The sequence below is a fragment of the Anabrus simplex genome, chromosome 1 (assembly GCF_040414725.1).
Source record: "Anabrus simplex isolate iqAnaSimp1 chromosome 1, ASM4041472v1, whole genome shotgun sequence".
NCBI lineage: Eukaryota > Metazoa > Arthropoda > Insecta > Orthoptera > Tettigoniidae > Anabrus > Anabrus simplex.
Genome location: NC_090265.1, coordinates 707,331,241 through 707,345,889, shown reverse-complemented (window position 1 = coordinate 707,345,889; position 14,649 = coordinate 707,331,241). Strand labels below are relative to the sequence as shown.

Here is a 14,649-nt window from a genome sequence, read left to right as displayed (position 1 = left end):
ACAGGGAATCGAGCCTATTGCAAGTTCAGATTAATGAAATACCTGTCACATAAGTAGACCTACTTGCTCATTTTCATGGAAAATATATTTCATAGCAGTGATATTTGCATGAAGACAACGTAGACCTCGTGGAGTGATACGAAATATTTGTTTATGCCTAAGTTACTCTTCCGATGAAAGGAATTTTAGTTCATTTCATTTTCTTCAAAATGAGCCTTTCTAAAATGAGGGTGCGGGCATTATTCAGTTAAATGCGGTACTATGTGATACGATGAAATGAAATGGCGTATTGCTTTTAGTGCCGGGAGTGTCCGAGGACATGTTCGGCTCGCCACGTGCAGGTCTTTCAATTTGACGCCCTTAGGCGACCTGTGCGTCATGATGAGAATGAAATGATGAAGACGACACATACATCCTGGTTGCTAGCACACCCACCATAGTGCATTGGCACTGCCGGTGGCTCCAAGTAGCCTGCGCAGTGGCCTCCATGGTAAGTACTAGCCATGCGTCTTGGTGGGTGTGCTTGGTACCAACTGATGAGCCCAAGTTAGCACACGGGGGTGAAACGCTTTCAACCAGGAATGAGTTAGCTGGAAAATTTATAATGTCCAATAACGGACCATTTAATTGGTATTATAAATTAACTCATTCGGGACAAATTTTTCAGGTGCCGTATGGGAATAAACATCTGTATCATCTGATGGCCAAGCAGGCATCATTTTTGGTAATGAGACGAAGTGTCTCATACTGCATTGGCACTGCCGGTGGCTCCAAGTAGCCTACGCAATGCCCTCCACGGTATCCATTGGCCATGCATCTTGGTGGCTGTGCTACGTACCAACTGATGAACCCAACTTAGCACATGGGTGCAAAATGCTGGCAACCAGTAATGAATTAGCTGGAAAACTTACGTGTCCAGTAATGGACCACTTAATTGGTATTATAAATTTACTCATTCGGAACAAATAGTTCAGGTTCCCTATGGAAATCAACATCTATATCATCTGCACCTGGTTTATAGCTTCACATGTACCAGTGAATGGAATTTTTTGTGGGGTGTTTGAATCATCCACTTTGTCCCATTTCCATTCTTCTTGTGTACATTGACGCTTCACTGGCAAGACATTTTGCAATATCACTATTGCCGTCAATATGTACACTTACGTCGTTATTTTCTGGCAAAAAAAATTGCCATTGCTTTCATCGCTGTCAAACTCACTACCACTATCAAATACTATAATATCACTATCACTCGGTTCGTCTAAACATTCAACAATTTGTTCAGACGTGACATAATATGACGTACTCAGACCTGCCATGCTTTCACTTGAAACAACAACAGTTGGCAACATGAAACGGAGACGTATTTTATCACAAAGTTACAGTTCAAGGCCTAAGAAAACACACGAGGGGGAAGAATCGAGTCTCAAGGTTTCATACGTCGCGTAGTACAGAGAAATGTCAAGAGATGACAGAGCTACACTGTTTTCGAACAAGTGATGCGCTTAGCGTGAATGTCCCATGCATCCGGTGATAGATACGACTACCACGCGCATGACATTCACATGCTCCCGGCTTGAGAAGTTAATATGTAGGCTAGTTATATTTTTACATCTAATTCTGTATATACAGTATAATAGAGTTGTGACTTTCAGAGAACTGTGGAAAACTGTAAGGTAGTGTATACAATTTTAGTTATATAAATTATTATTATTATTATTATTATTATTATTATTATTATTATTATTATTATTACAGGGTGTCATGGTTCTGAAATGGCTCAACAAGAAACAGGTTTCTTTCATTTCCACATTTCACGATGCCTTGATGATAACCTCAGAGAAATAATGCAAAGAAATAGAAAAACCCACTGGCATCACAGAATATAATAAGTTTTTGGGGATGCTGCTCTCAAAGATCAGAAAATGCAGCCCTACCTCCTAGAGAGGAAGTGCTGCATAAAATGGTACATAAAACTTTTCAGACAATTACTGAACACAGCAATTCACAATTCCCTTATCTACAATGCATCCTGGAATATGAAAAAGATCAGTCACCTCTATTACAAAATTCAGCTAGTGCAGGAACTTATTGAAATCCATGGAAAGACTGCAAATTTCCGTAAACTTGGTAGACCTTCCAAAACACCTCCTCCACAGAGACTTACTGCTCGACATTTCATTGAAAGGCTCCCTCCCACAGAGTAGAAAGCTAAACCTTATATAAGGTGTGTGGTGTGTATGCAAAAAACTGGAAAACAGAAGGAAACACCATTCTGGTGCAAGGAGTACGGCGTTGAGCTCTGTGTAGATGGGCGTTTCAAAGTGTATCACACTAAAGCCAACTTTTAGGCGAGTTAAAATTCTTTTTTTCTTTTTTTGTGGTGTGCATCTCCTCAAAATTTGGGTTATTTATATGCAAACGTTGTTGAGATATAAATGTTTATATGAAGTACTGTAACACAGCTGCTGCTTGGCCATTTAAATTACCGCCCGTAGGTTCTGGCGAGAGAATTTCATTCCCAGCTTGAGGGGTTAAATATAAATCAAATAAGTTGACTTACGTTGCACCGACACAGACAGGTCTTATAGTGACGATAAGATAGGAAAGGGCTATTGTCGCGGCCACCAAATTAGGCGGGTGAGGAAAACTGCACTGTCGTCAGATATGGGAACGGCAAAGCGACAGATGGTCGAGAGTCGCTTATCTCCGGGTACGGATTGGCAACGCTGATCGTGCAGTGCACTGTCTAGTTGAAGCCCATCCGCTCCAGGCCACCTTACCCATGTCATTCCCTGTCATGCAGCTGTTGAGCTCGCACCGTAAGTGCAGTTAAAATGGATAGTGAATGTGAACTGATTTGGGCTCAAGTCAAGAGAGAAGTGGCAGAGAGGACCAAGACATTCAAAATAAAGGACTTAGAAAAACTCACGTCAGAAACCATCGACCGTGTGACTGCTGCAAATTGGGAAAAGTGCTTCAATCGCGCGGAAAATCTTCAATCAGACAATTGGGCCAAGGAAATAGTACGGGACGAAAGAATGGAGCCATTCATCATCCGTGTAAATGACGACTCAACAGATAGTGAGATGTGTGATGACAGTGACTAAGAAATCTTAGACTGCCTTCAAGCTAGAACCCTATTCTTAATTCATTGTAAATTAATGTTAACCTATTCTTTAAAGTAGTTCTTTTTCCATATTACTCAGTACAATATACAGTATTCAAACATTTAAAGTTATAATGTAATAAAACTGATACGGATTAATATGTAATCCGAAAGTATTTACGGCGTCCTGCAGCCTGTGCTGGCGCGCGCGCCCCGAACTGCCTCAGCCAGCGACATTTACATGATCGCTTTCCGAGCCATTTTCCAGGAAAATTACAAGACTCAAGGAAATATGTTTCAGATAAAAAATATAAGTCAGGCAATTTTTTACATTTTTCCTGCAGACAAAATTTTATTGGCTGAAGAAATAAAAACTTGGCCGCTTACTGAAATTTTCAATACATGATTCTACGGATTTAAATTTACTCATTCCAAGATTTTACTTTTAATAATTATTTGAAGTGGTTTACATGGAAAATAGTTATACCACTGAAATCAGCAATCTTTTCTGAAGCTTGTAGTATAATTTGTTTTGGAACATTGTATGAAGTAACATCAGGAGCTTGAGAGATAACAACTTGCCTCGCGCTCCGAAATAATGTGTTCAGTTAGACATTTCTTCGCCAGTTGCTACATAACCTTGGCAACAGCGTAATTTCTCTGACCTGCCTAATTTGGTGGCCGCGACAATAGAAGTGGAAAGGAAGTGGCCATGGCCTTAATTAAGGTACAGCACTAGCATTTGCCTGGCGTGAAAATGGGAAACCACGGAACCATCTTAACATCTGACAACGGTAGGATAAAAGAGATTTCCACAAGCAAATATTGGATATGTAAGTTATTGACCAAAAGATTGGAACAATGATGTATTTTTTCAATCAATAATGCTTTCGTATTCAATACATTATACTTCAAACATTCAGAAACAACACTAATTTTAAAATTTAGATTACTTACTGGGCAGACTAAGAAGGAAAGAAGTGTGAAACAGTTTAAGTCACATAGTTTTGTTTACGCTTACTTTATTCTCTAGTTGGAAAGAGTTCATGGTCTATTATGACTAATACATCATTAACATATCTGGAACAATAGCATATGTTTCTCTTTTCTTCTTTTTTTCAAAAATGTTATGCCCAACTGAGGTGCAGGCTTGAACTTATTTAACTGATGATTTTGCCTTCTTCTCTTCCCAAAATCTCTTCATCCTCTCACTGAAATTCTTCTTATGTTCTTCTGTCCAGGTTTTATTAGTTCTAGCTTTTGCCTCCGCGAAACGATGGTCATTAATCAGTGTCCTGAAAGCAGATCACTTCTTCACAGTTTTCTGGTTGATGCTGATTTCCTAAAGATTGATTTTATTTCATTTAGCCAGTTGTTTTTGACTTTCTGTGTGAGGGCAAGATTTAGAATTCTTTTGATCAGTCTATCATTGTTCATTCTGAGAATGTGACCATAGAATTTCAGCCTCCTTTTCCCGATAATGTTTGAGATTTTTTCAGTATGGCAATAAATTTCATAAGATTTCCTTTTAATCCATACTCCCTGGCAGACTGGGCAGAAAATTTTCTGTAAAATTTTTCTCTCTTGCTTTTCTATATCTTTTATGAGTGATCAACCGCCAATGATTAAGGTTTCCGATGCGTATTATGCATCAGGTTTTCCGAGATAATGATTTTTTCTTATATGTGTTCCAAGTGATTCGATATGCTTTCTGTAATTTAGTAATTCTCTCCTTATTTGCTTCACGATTTAATCCAGAAAGTTGAATGATTTCTCCAAGGTATTTGAATTTATTTACTTGTCCAAATTTAGTAGTCATAGCTTGCCCATCTAGAAACTGAGAGGCTCCTTCCATGTACAGGGTCTTTTCATATGATATCTGAAGTCCTGTTTTGGCTGCAATTTCATGTAGGTTTTCAAGGGAGTGGACTGCTTCTTTCCTATTATTAGAAAGAACTACCAAGTCATCTGCAAAAGCTAGACACTGCACATGAATTCTGTTTTTCAGTTGTCTACCAAGAGTTGTTCCTTTAACTTCTTTTTCCCTGGTTCTGGATTACTTTTCCTAGAACAAAATTGAACAAGAGAGGTGACAGTCCATCACTTTGTCGAACCCCTGTGTTGACACCAAAAGATGTAGTATCAGTTAATGTTTGTCTGATCAATTCTCTTGTTTTTCTGTCTACTTTAAATTATTTGAGTACTTTGAAAAGTGTCTGTCGATCTATGGAGTCATATGCTTTTCTAAAGTCTACAAAGTCTACAATTTTTGTCTAGTTTTGCAACATTTATAAGATATTTTCGAGACTGAGTACTTGTTCTGTGAATGATCTGCCCTTTCTGAAACCTGCCTGGTATTCTCCAATGAGGTGATCTGCTTGTCTTTCAAGTCTTCTCAGTAGAACTTTGGAGAAAATTTTGTAGGTAACTGATACCAAGGAGATACCTCTATAGTTGTTGATATCAGTTTTATCACCTTTTTTGTGCAGTTGATGAATTATGCACATTTCCAGTCCTCAGGAATCTTTTCCATGATCCAAATATCACTGAGAATAGCATGAAGTTTCGAGGCAAGACTTTTGCTACCAATTTTCCACATTTCAGCAATCATACCGTCCTCACCTGGAGCTTTGTTATTTTTCAGTTCAAAGATAATTTGTTTAGGTGTAGGTGTAGGTGTGTAGGTGGTTCTGAATCTGGATTTGGTGTGGGTTTTTCAAAGGTGAGTTGTTCTCCAGGAGATTCACAGTTTAAAAGATTTTGAAAATAACTTGCTGGTTATTTGTTTCTAGAATTCCATCTAGATTTTTGAAACAAAGGCTAGGTGCCTGGTAATTTGATACTGCTTCTCTGAAAGTTCTGTAAAAGTTGTGTGTGTTATTTTTGTGAATTCCAGTTCAATTTCTGCCAATCTTCTGTGATTATATTTGCGTTTCTCACATCTGATGATTTTTTAGGGTTGTTTCTCGATCTTAATAAATTCCTGCCAAGTTCTTCCAGCTTTATGGAAATTCCAATCTCTCCAGGCTCTCGTCGTCACAGGTTTCATTCCACCATCTGTGTTTGCGACTCCTGGGAAGGATGCATATCCTTCTACAGATGTTTCTTTGAGCTCTAACCAGTTGGATGGATTCTGGTTGGAGATATTTGCAATAAAGGAGCCTCAGTTTTCTTTAAGATGTTCCGGGTTGATTCGCAGTTTTCTGTTTGTTCTGATTTTGGGTCTGTTAGGTTGAAATTTGACTTCAACTAGAGAAGAGTGGTGATCAAAGTCAATAACTCCTTTCTTGACTGTAACATTCATAATTTCCCTTTGAATTTTCTTAGAAATTGCTACATGATCTAACTGGAATTCCCCTAAGGTTGGGAGATCTCCAAGTAGTTTTCTTTTGTGGTAGAGCCAGGAAATGAGTTGACATTAATTTTAAATCAAAACTCTCGCAGAAGCCAATCAATCTTTCACTGTTTCTATTGGTTCTCTGGTTAGCTGGATAGAGTCCCACAATGGTTTGGAACTTCTTTTCCTTGCCAATTTGGGCATTAAAATTTCCCAAAATGATTTTGACATGATGCTTCAGAATTTTGGCCGTCTACTTTCTGTGGATCTTTTAGATTGTAGTTGTTTGTAGGTGCATGTGCACTGATTAGTGTGGGGGTTTTCCTGTTCCACTATCAGGCGCGTCCCAGGTGGCAGATCGGGGGGCTTGCCGGACTTGCCCGTAGGGTCTGAGGGAAATAAAATACCTCTTGCAGACCAAAAACAGGAACAGCCAGAAAACATCACGAGGCAACCTCTAAGGCTTAACAACTTAGTTGTACCAATGAGGTTGAAGAAGCTCACTCTCCCCGTTTTCTTCACCTTACTAGCATGATGGAAATAGCATATGTTATTATTTATCATTATTATTCCACAAAACTACTACGGTATCATAGCAGGCAGAGAGGTGATACTCCGATGTGGCGTGTCCCAGGTGGCGGATAGGGGGGTCCTCACCGGCTTGCCGGCGGACTTGAGTGAAATAAAATAGGTCTCGCAGACCGAACACTCGACAACTTCTGTGATTCACAACCACAGTTGTAAATCAGAGCTTACTCCACTTAAGGTTCATTACCTTCAATAGTCAATATGGCAAAGTCATTTAGAAAAATAATTCCACCGTCCTGTCCAATCAGGCTTCAGGTGAAGGATACTTCAGATTCAGTGGGTAACCACCTGAGAGATAGCAACGAGTCAGAGCATTTGCAACTAACTAAACTTAAAGAGGATTAAACATCAACAAATTAACTACATTGCAACACACAATATTAATTCTCTCTGTAAAACTGGAAGACTTAAGGCTTTTACACATGAATTAGATAAACAAAAATATTTAGTGGACCTTCAAGAAATGAGAAACACGATGGAAGAACCTTTGGAATCACAAGATTATAGAATTTATAACGGGATACCTGACCAAGGAGTTAAGAATCAATGTCCCAAATTGATTTTATTGATCTTTTGGCATGAAAGAATAGTTCTTTAAAAACATTGGATGAACTGAGATATTTTGTAAAGTGAACTGGGCCTAAAATTGATAATTGGTCTCGTGGGGGTATCGGCTTTATGGACTTCAGGCAGAGCTCTCGGAAGACCTGCATTATTTTGCATAGCATATAGAGGGTACAGAGAAACTATATATAATATACACTTAAAACTATATACACCTAAAGTAGATAGAACAACAATTGGACGAAGGATCAATGGATGGTAATTATAATATAATGTCCAGAGAATTTAGCCAATTCACTGCCTCTTCACTCGCCGCATGAAGTTCGTGGTATCCTCCCTGGAAGCTCCGAAGTGGGCACATCATTACAACATGGTGGACTGACTGAGCCACGTCACCGCAGTTGCAATGAGGGCTGGAAATTTTTCTCCACTTGTGGAGCCAGAAGTTGCATCTTCCAAGACCGGTCCGCACCCTGTTCAACGAAGCCCAGATTCTTCTTGGCAAGTTGAACCCAGCAAGTTTCCTACAAGGGTCAGATATCAATCCTAGCCGGTCAGGGTTTGAAGCAGCCCACTCCTCCTTCCAGGCATTATTCATGTTCTACTGTGATTCAACCAGCCTTTTTCCTAGTTGCCATGATGGATGTCAAGATTTTAATCTTCCATTCTTCTGAGGGTTGCAGTCCTGATGAATCGGCAAGAGTGTATTTGCAGTACATTTTAACCATTCCTTCTTCAGAGCAGTTAGCCTTCGAAGGTGAGGAGGATGGATGTTAGTTAACCCCTCAGCGTCGCAGCCGTTTAAAGAGCTTCCTATCCCGCGGCCGGATGAGATTTCAACTACGCGCGACTGAAATACGATTCACTTAAAGCGTTACTACTAGTATAAGAGTGGCCCAATATTCACGAAATTTGGAATTCCTTATGGTAGAACTATGTACATGAAGATAATTACATAATTGTTTCACATTTCCTTAGTAATTTAGTTCCGTGTGATAGAGTTCGAAGCACTCTTCGAGACAGAGACCCAAGGCACACTCCTGGCAGCAGTACACCGATGTCTTCTTTTCACCATGTTTTGAACACGCGATACAACGTCTCTGAGGTTTGGATTTCTCACTCTTGGGTGCTAATTTCCTGATAAAACGTATTTCCTGCAACCTTGGAACTGTATTATCTGATGCGCGCCGGCCTTGAACATTTCGTTTCCCGCCCGAGAAGCGTATTTTGTACTACGTAAACAAACCTTCCATCAGTTGAAACTGATAAGATAACTGCTCAATGTTTGTCCCTGTGACTTGTCTAAATATTATTGGAGAATCTAGGAATCATAATTCACTGTTGAAAGCTTCCCTTTGACCTGTATGCGTATCTATAGCCTCCTACACGAAATTTCCAAGTACTGGTTCTTCCTCATCGTCACTCTCATCATTTACCACTGCTACATCATCTATTTCATTATCACTACTGCTAATACTGCCACTACTACTTCCGACTAAACTTTCATTTGAATTATACAATATTTCAAGCACGCTACACTCAGCAGGAGCTAGCCATTGAGCGCGGTGCATCACACAAGCTGATGAAGCTGCAGCGGGACCGAAAGCGGCAGGACGAAACTGAATGAGGGGAATAACATTTATGACGAATCAAACCAACTCAATACATATTTCAGATTAAAAGGTCGACACATCGTCTTTCAAACGAGATATATACCATGCACAACTGCTTCTCGTGTCGTATGACAGAAAGCAGCACTAACTGATGCCTATACAGAGTACTCGTAGAGAGTTACGAAAAGACTACAAGCTGAGAAATAAAGACAAATATAATAAATAAACCGCACTCTTAATACAAAATTAGAGCAAAGAACATCACACGAAAAGACAAACTTCTCAGATCATCATTTCTTTATTTTATTCTGTGGGAAAGAATGAAGCAAATGGACTATTAAAAAAGCAGGGATTGGTGCTCAGACATAATTGACATATACTTATCCTTGCAAAAGCAGCTTCACTTCAACGATTTTCAATACTTATTTAGAACACTGATAAACCCGAAAATGTATTCTTGGAAACAAAGCAATTTGCATATCCATAACACCAAAACTCTTCGCGCTATAGCCGTAAATGCGAAACCATGTATGGGTCTATACCACGTATAGAGGTCGGCGGCTACGGAAGAAAAGGGGGTCTATACCACGTATAGAGGTCGGCGCTGAGGGGTTAATACTGGCAGCCATTTAAGTGGTGTGGATTTGAGTGTGCCAGACACTGTCCTCATGGTATCATTCAGCTGGACATCAACTTTTCCTGTGAAATGTTTTTGATAACTTGTTTTAAATATATTTGAATGTTTTTAATGTACCAATTTGACTATGGTATGGCTGAACATGACCTGAAGGCTTGAAACTAGTAAAATGAATTAATGTCCCAGAAAATGTAACAAATTTACAAAATATAGTTATATTTTACACTAAAAACATTGTGTACTGAATAGGTGGACCCATTTTACCTTATTTCAAGTGAACTCTCACTTTTTATAAATAAATCATTATCGCAATACAATTCTCTTTCAAAACCATCATTTAACAAAGAAAACGAATGTAATGTGATGAGAAAGCCATAGTGTGAACAAACAGCGGCTAGCGTAATTCTTTTGTCTCTAGTTCAGCCATGCAAGGAGGATAAACACTTACAGCAGCGCCATTGCAAAGAGAATATCTTTGTGATTCCAACGATGTGCAACAAATGGCATTTGCGTTCATTTTCAATTACAATCAAAGTAATTAAAGTAAAGCGGCACAAGCCTGAGTTCATTTTCGGGCTGATACCATGCAGCGGTAATGGGGAGCTCGAGTACGTGCTCCAACAGACAGCAAAGAAGTTAACTGTGCCAGGAGTCATGATAAAACCCAGCAGGCAGCTTTAGATAAAAGTATGTCAAAATTAAATTAAAAGTACAGAAAATTTCCTTACTTCTTAGTTTTATTGGCATATTCTTGAGCAACTGCGCACAGTGCCCTGAGATCCCACAGAGGCTTTGAATGACAAATGAAGCATTTCCAATCTTCTGACTTAACATCGTCCAGAACTGAACGATTTAGATTCCGTTTCATGCATGGCTGTTGAAAAACCACACACAAATTAGCACTCTTATCTTGACAAGTTGACTTTAAATCAAAAGTCTGAATTATCAAAATAATTTATAATTCACTCATAAAGAACTAGGCTATAGCTCATTCCATGTTAAGAAAACAGAATTGCTCATGACAACAGGGTTGCCATCGAATGTCTCAGCTCAACACCATCATGGGAAAACTGTGAAATTCAGTATTTAAGTTCATGACAAGAGGTGGAAGAAACTAAGCATCAAATTATTTTTATGAACTACAGGGGACAGGGGTTTACAGGGGCTATTTTTGGTTTGTATAGAATCTTTTTTTTTTTTTTTTTTTTTTGCTAGGGGCTTTACGTCGCACCGACACAGATAGGTCTTATGGCGACGATGGGATAGGAAAGGCCTAGGAGTTGGAAGGAAGCGGCCGTGGCCTTAATTAAGGTACAGCCCCAGCATTTGCCTGGTGTGAAAATGGGAAACCACGGAAAACCATTTTCAGGGCTGCCGATAGTGGGATTCGAACCTACTATCTCCCGGATGCAAGCTCACAGCCGCGCGCCTCTACGCGCACGGCCAACTCGCCCGGTTTGTATAGAATCAGAGGTGAAGTAAGTCACATAAAAAACCTCAGCACTGAAGTGTAAGGCAAACTGGAGGAGAAAACAGACAAATAATTTTTATGGGCTCGAGAGGTGAGGGATGCATTTAATTGCATTTAATAAATTTCTCAAGGCAATAGAGGCTAGAAAACCGACACAACAAATAAATACTGTACATGACTTTACAAAAGATCACAGTATTAATGTTAAAGAAAGAAATCACCCACGTAGGCTTATCACATAACTCTCACTCAACACAAGAAAATTACGCACTAATTTAAAGCTTAAAAACACACACGCAACAAATAAACACTGTACATGACTTCACTACAGAAGTGAGCTGCCGGCAGTTCACAAAGTGAGGGACTACACGAGGCTTGTACCAGAGCAACACAGAAGGAGGAAAATGAAGGAAGGCAATTAAGCGATGGCTGTTCCCACCATTGTACTTCCTCCCTACAAATGTATTTATGAAAGAGAAAATGTTATGTAGTTATTTTAATAACTATCTTTCATAATACATCACAAAGTACAGCATAATATCCCTTAATCACGAAGAATTATGGGTGTCTCAGTTGGGGTGAGTTCACTCCTTGTAGCTCCATAAGAGCAATATTGTTTTCTGAACGTGGAATTAGCTATAACAACAGTGTACCCAGAGCAAAGGTATGAAAAGTAATTTAACAGAAAGGATTTGGAAAACAAATAATAGAATATGTGCAAGCAATGTACAAAAATTGTCACAGTAATGTCCAGACACACATCGGGAGGGCAGAGTGGTTTTAGAATGAAACTGGACTACGACAAGGAAGTGTGCTGTCACCACTGTTATTCATAATGGTTATGGATGAAATTGTGAAGGAGACAAAGGTAAAATATGGAGATAAGGAGCTGAAGGTAATGCTGTTTGCAGGTGACACTGTAGTGTGAGGAGCAAACAGAGAGGAAGTACAAGGGCAACTCGACATAATGAGTGAGATTACTGAAAATTAGCATGGAAAAGAATAAGACAAGGGAGTTGACTAGAGCATGAAGGGAAGGAAAAGGAATTATAAAAATAAAGGGACAAAACTGTGAAATCGTGGAGAGTTTCAAGTACTTAGGAAGCAAAGTGATGCAGGATACCAGGCTGGACAGGATTCAACAGGGAACTGCATTCTACCAGTGTGTGAAGAACCTGGTGTGGAGGACTGAAGTACCATTGAAATGTAAAGAGGTGATGTATAAGATGTACTACTGCCCAATATAGACATGCAGCAGACCTGGACAATGACAAAAAGACAAGAGAATAAAATCCAGGCCAGTGATATGAAATTTTTATGAAGTATGACAGAAAAGTCAAGAAAGGACAGAGTAAGAAATAGGGACATCAGGAAGGAAAGCAGAGCAGAAAAGCTTTTCAACAGAATGGAGAGCGATAAACTTAGATGTCTTGGACACGTTAGGAGGAGGGAAGAGGGAAGGATGCAGACGGAGATGATGGAAACCCAGACAGAAGGGCAAGAGGGAGACCCAGACTAAGGTGGCTGGAAATGATCAAGAATAATATACTGTAATACTTCAATATACTGTGTTGGAACACAGTTAAGGAGGAAAGGTGTCATGAACGTCCCAACCCAGTGGGAGCTGGACAAAGGAAATGGATGATGATGATGATGATGATGATCCACTAATAGAATTCGTAATAATGGAATCGGCCTTAAGTATGACGAGATGTAATGAAAAGTGAAAAAGGAAGCAAAAATCATGCTTTGTACTGTACTTTTATCATGGTTGCAATTTTTATACCTCAACTTACATATCCCTCACAATCTATGCAGAAAAAACAAGAGGTTTCTGAAAGAAAGTCATATTCTGTAATGGCCAATTTTTGTACAATTGAGTGTACATCATAAATTTCTTTAACACTGTTCTACTCAATGATGTGTCTTCCACTTTGCAGAAAGGTAGACAGAATTTGCTCTGAAACTAGTACATGATGCGATGGAAATTCTGCATGTAATGTTGGCAAATGTTTTAGATGTGTCCAGATGCAAGTTGTGGGGAGAGAATGGTTCAGGAATGTTACTGGGTTAAGACAGGGGAACATGCTGCACCTCTATTACTATGAACAAATCTAAGGAAGAATTTGGTGACTGTGATGTGGGAAATGATCACCAAGGAAGAACAAGAACTGGACGAGAAAATTGTAAAATATGGTATGAAATTGGGTGAGAAGAGCAAGACGATAGAGATAACAAGAGGCAACGCACTAAGGAAGGAATCATAAATATTGAAGGTAAGACCCTAGAAATAGAGGAGAGCTTTAAATACCTTGGAAGCGAAATAATGCAAAATGCAAGACTGGATATAAAGATTAGCTAAAGGTGGGGGAAAAAATGCAAATGCATTCCACCAGAATGTATTTTGGAAGAAGGAGGTACCATGGAAAATTCAAGCTAGTAAAATGAAATTCCTAGAAAGTGTGACGGGAAAGACAGAGTGAATAATGAACATGAGAGGAAGAAAACTGGACAAGAACAGTTGAATGATAAGAGTTGAGAAGAATAAGATGGATTGGACATGAAATGAGAATGGAGGAGAGGTTATCAAAATGGATGGTGGAGTCTAAGTTTGAGGAAAAGAGCAAGAGGGAGACTCGGAGCAAGATGGATATACTTTATCAAGACCAGTATAAGAAGAAGGAACCTAGAATTGAACAGAATGACAGAAGAATGGTGGAAGAAGAAAGAAGGTGGAGAAGCATCATAAATGACTCAACTCGGCTGGAGATGGATAAGTGGAAATGATGATAATGGTGTTTTGTTGGAAGAAGCAGTCACGACGATCTTGTATGACAAATGTAGTTATGATGTTCAACTAGGGGACATTCACAATTAAAGTAGGTAGACTTCCGATCCCGCTGGAATAATCAAACAATTCAGTATAGAGTGAATGTTATTTCATCGAAAGTGTTATACCCAGCTACTTAACATCATTATAGACACATAGCCACCTCTTGGAAATTACGCAGCATACAACACTATGACAAAAATATTACCTTAATAACAGACGTTGCAATGCATCACTGGAAGAAGATTTGAATGTGTTGTTACGTTAATTTATCTCTATTGTTAACTGTGAATATGTATTCATATAGTTTTATTTCTCTTTTAATTGTGAATGTGTATTCATAGAGTTTTACCTTAGGATTACATTTCCAAAGAAGACAAGTTATTCATACAACCAAGGATGTAAGTATAATAACCGTATTTTAACCATGGCACGGAAGTGCTAATGAACACACTTTGTCAATAAGTTTCATATATATATGTGTCCAGGTTAAAGGTATA

At 39.0% G+C, this 14,649-nt stretch overlaps 1 protein-coding gene across 1 annotated transcript in view; it reads right to left on the bottom strand.

Annotated features, from left to right (window-relative positions):
• LOC136857368 (transcriptional regulator ATRX) overlaps nucleotides 1-14,649 on the bottom strand; it is a 605,506-nt gene that overhangs the window by 499,460 nt on the left and 91,397 nt on the right. Inside the window, exon 7 of the mRNA XM_068225161.1 lies at nucleotides 10,577-10,722. Within this exon, the coding sequence (XP_068081262.1) occupies nucleotides 10,577-10,722 (146 nt within the window). The remainder of the gene's footprint in view (nucleotides 1-10,576; nucleotides 10,723-14,649) is intronic.